Source organism: Pygoscelis adeliae, unplaced genomic scaffold (genome assembly GCF_000699105.1).
Source record: "Pygoscelis adeliae isolate BGI_AS28 unplaced genomic scaffold, ASM69910v1 Scaffold106, whole genome shotgun sequence".
Classification (NCBI taxonomy): Eukaryota; Metazoa; Chordata; class Aves; order Sphenisciformes; family Spheniscidae; genus Pygoscelis; species Pygoscelis adeliae.
This window is the reverse complement of record NW_008824939.1, coordinates 3,634,603-3,635,297: the sequence shown is the minus strand read 5'-3', so window position 1 is coordinate 3,635,297 and position 695 is coordinate 3,634,603. Positions and strand designations below refer to the sequence as shown.

The following is a 695-nucleotide window of genomic DNA, read 5'->3' as shown; positions in this document are numbered from 1 at the left end:
CACTTTAAAACACAAAGATAGCAAAAATACCTGAAGCAGATCTAGAATCTATAAAGCTATGTTCTATCTTACTGTAAGTAACAAATCAAGCAACTATTACTTGTAGCAGACTCAGCAAAAGCAACAGGGATGGACAGAAGGGATCTGAGCGTGATGCTCTCCACCACTGAGAATCCCAAGAGATGAAGTTTTAGAATGGATATTCCCTTTTGTCCAGAAGTTCCCAGAAGAATACAAAATAAATAATATTTCAAAGACAGTACAAGTGAAAATACTGCTCCCATCGTGTCGGTTACATACACATACAGCATGCCTACGTATACAGAATGGTGTGTTGTCTTCATTCACAAACAGGAAATATGGCAGTGCACTATCAGAATGCTTTGATACTCCTAATTTTTTCTGATGCTGAGATATATGAATAAACCGCATTCACAACTTATAATTTACTTCCAGTAGCAAACAGTTCATTCTGTTCGTGTCTCATGATTGAACTCAAGGATTAATGCTCCTCTGAGCAAGTGCCACCAGTAAGATACCCGTTTGTCCCATTGGAACCGCCGGTCCCATTAGTGGTGATAGTGCTGTGCGGGATCTTTGAACGAGGTACTGTTTCTTCTTCATCTGAGCTTGATTCAATGTCACTTCGGTCATCCTTTGCTACCTGTAAAATTAGAAAAAAAAGCAAGCAGTAG

The 695-nt window shown here is 39.3% G+C and overlaps 1 protein-coding gene across 1 annotated transcript in view; it reads right to left on the bottom strand.

Moving 5' to 3' along the window:
* Positions 1-502: 502 nt before the first annotated feature.
* The window catches only part of CERS6 (ceramide synthase 6), a 95,183-nt gene continuing 94,990 nt past the window's right edge, over positions 503-695 (bottom strand). The window contains exon 11 of the mRNA XM_009325449.1: positions 503-664. Within this exon, the coding sequence (XP_009323724.1) occupies positions 503-664 (162 nt within the window). The remainder of the gene's footprint in view (positions 665-695) is intronic.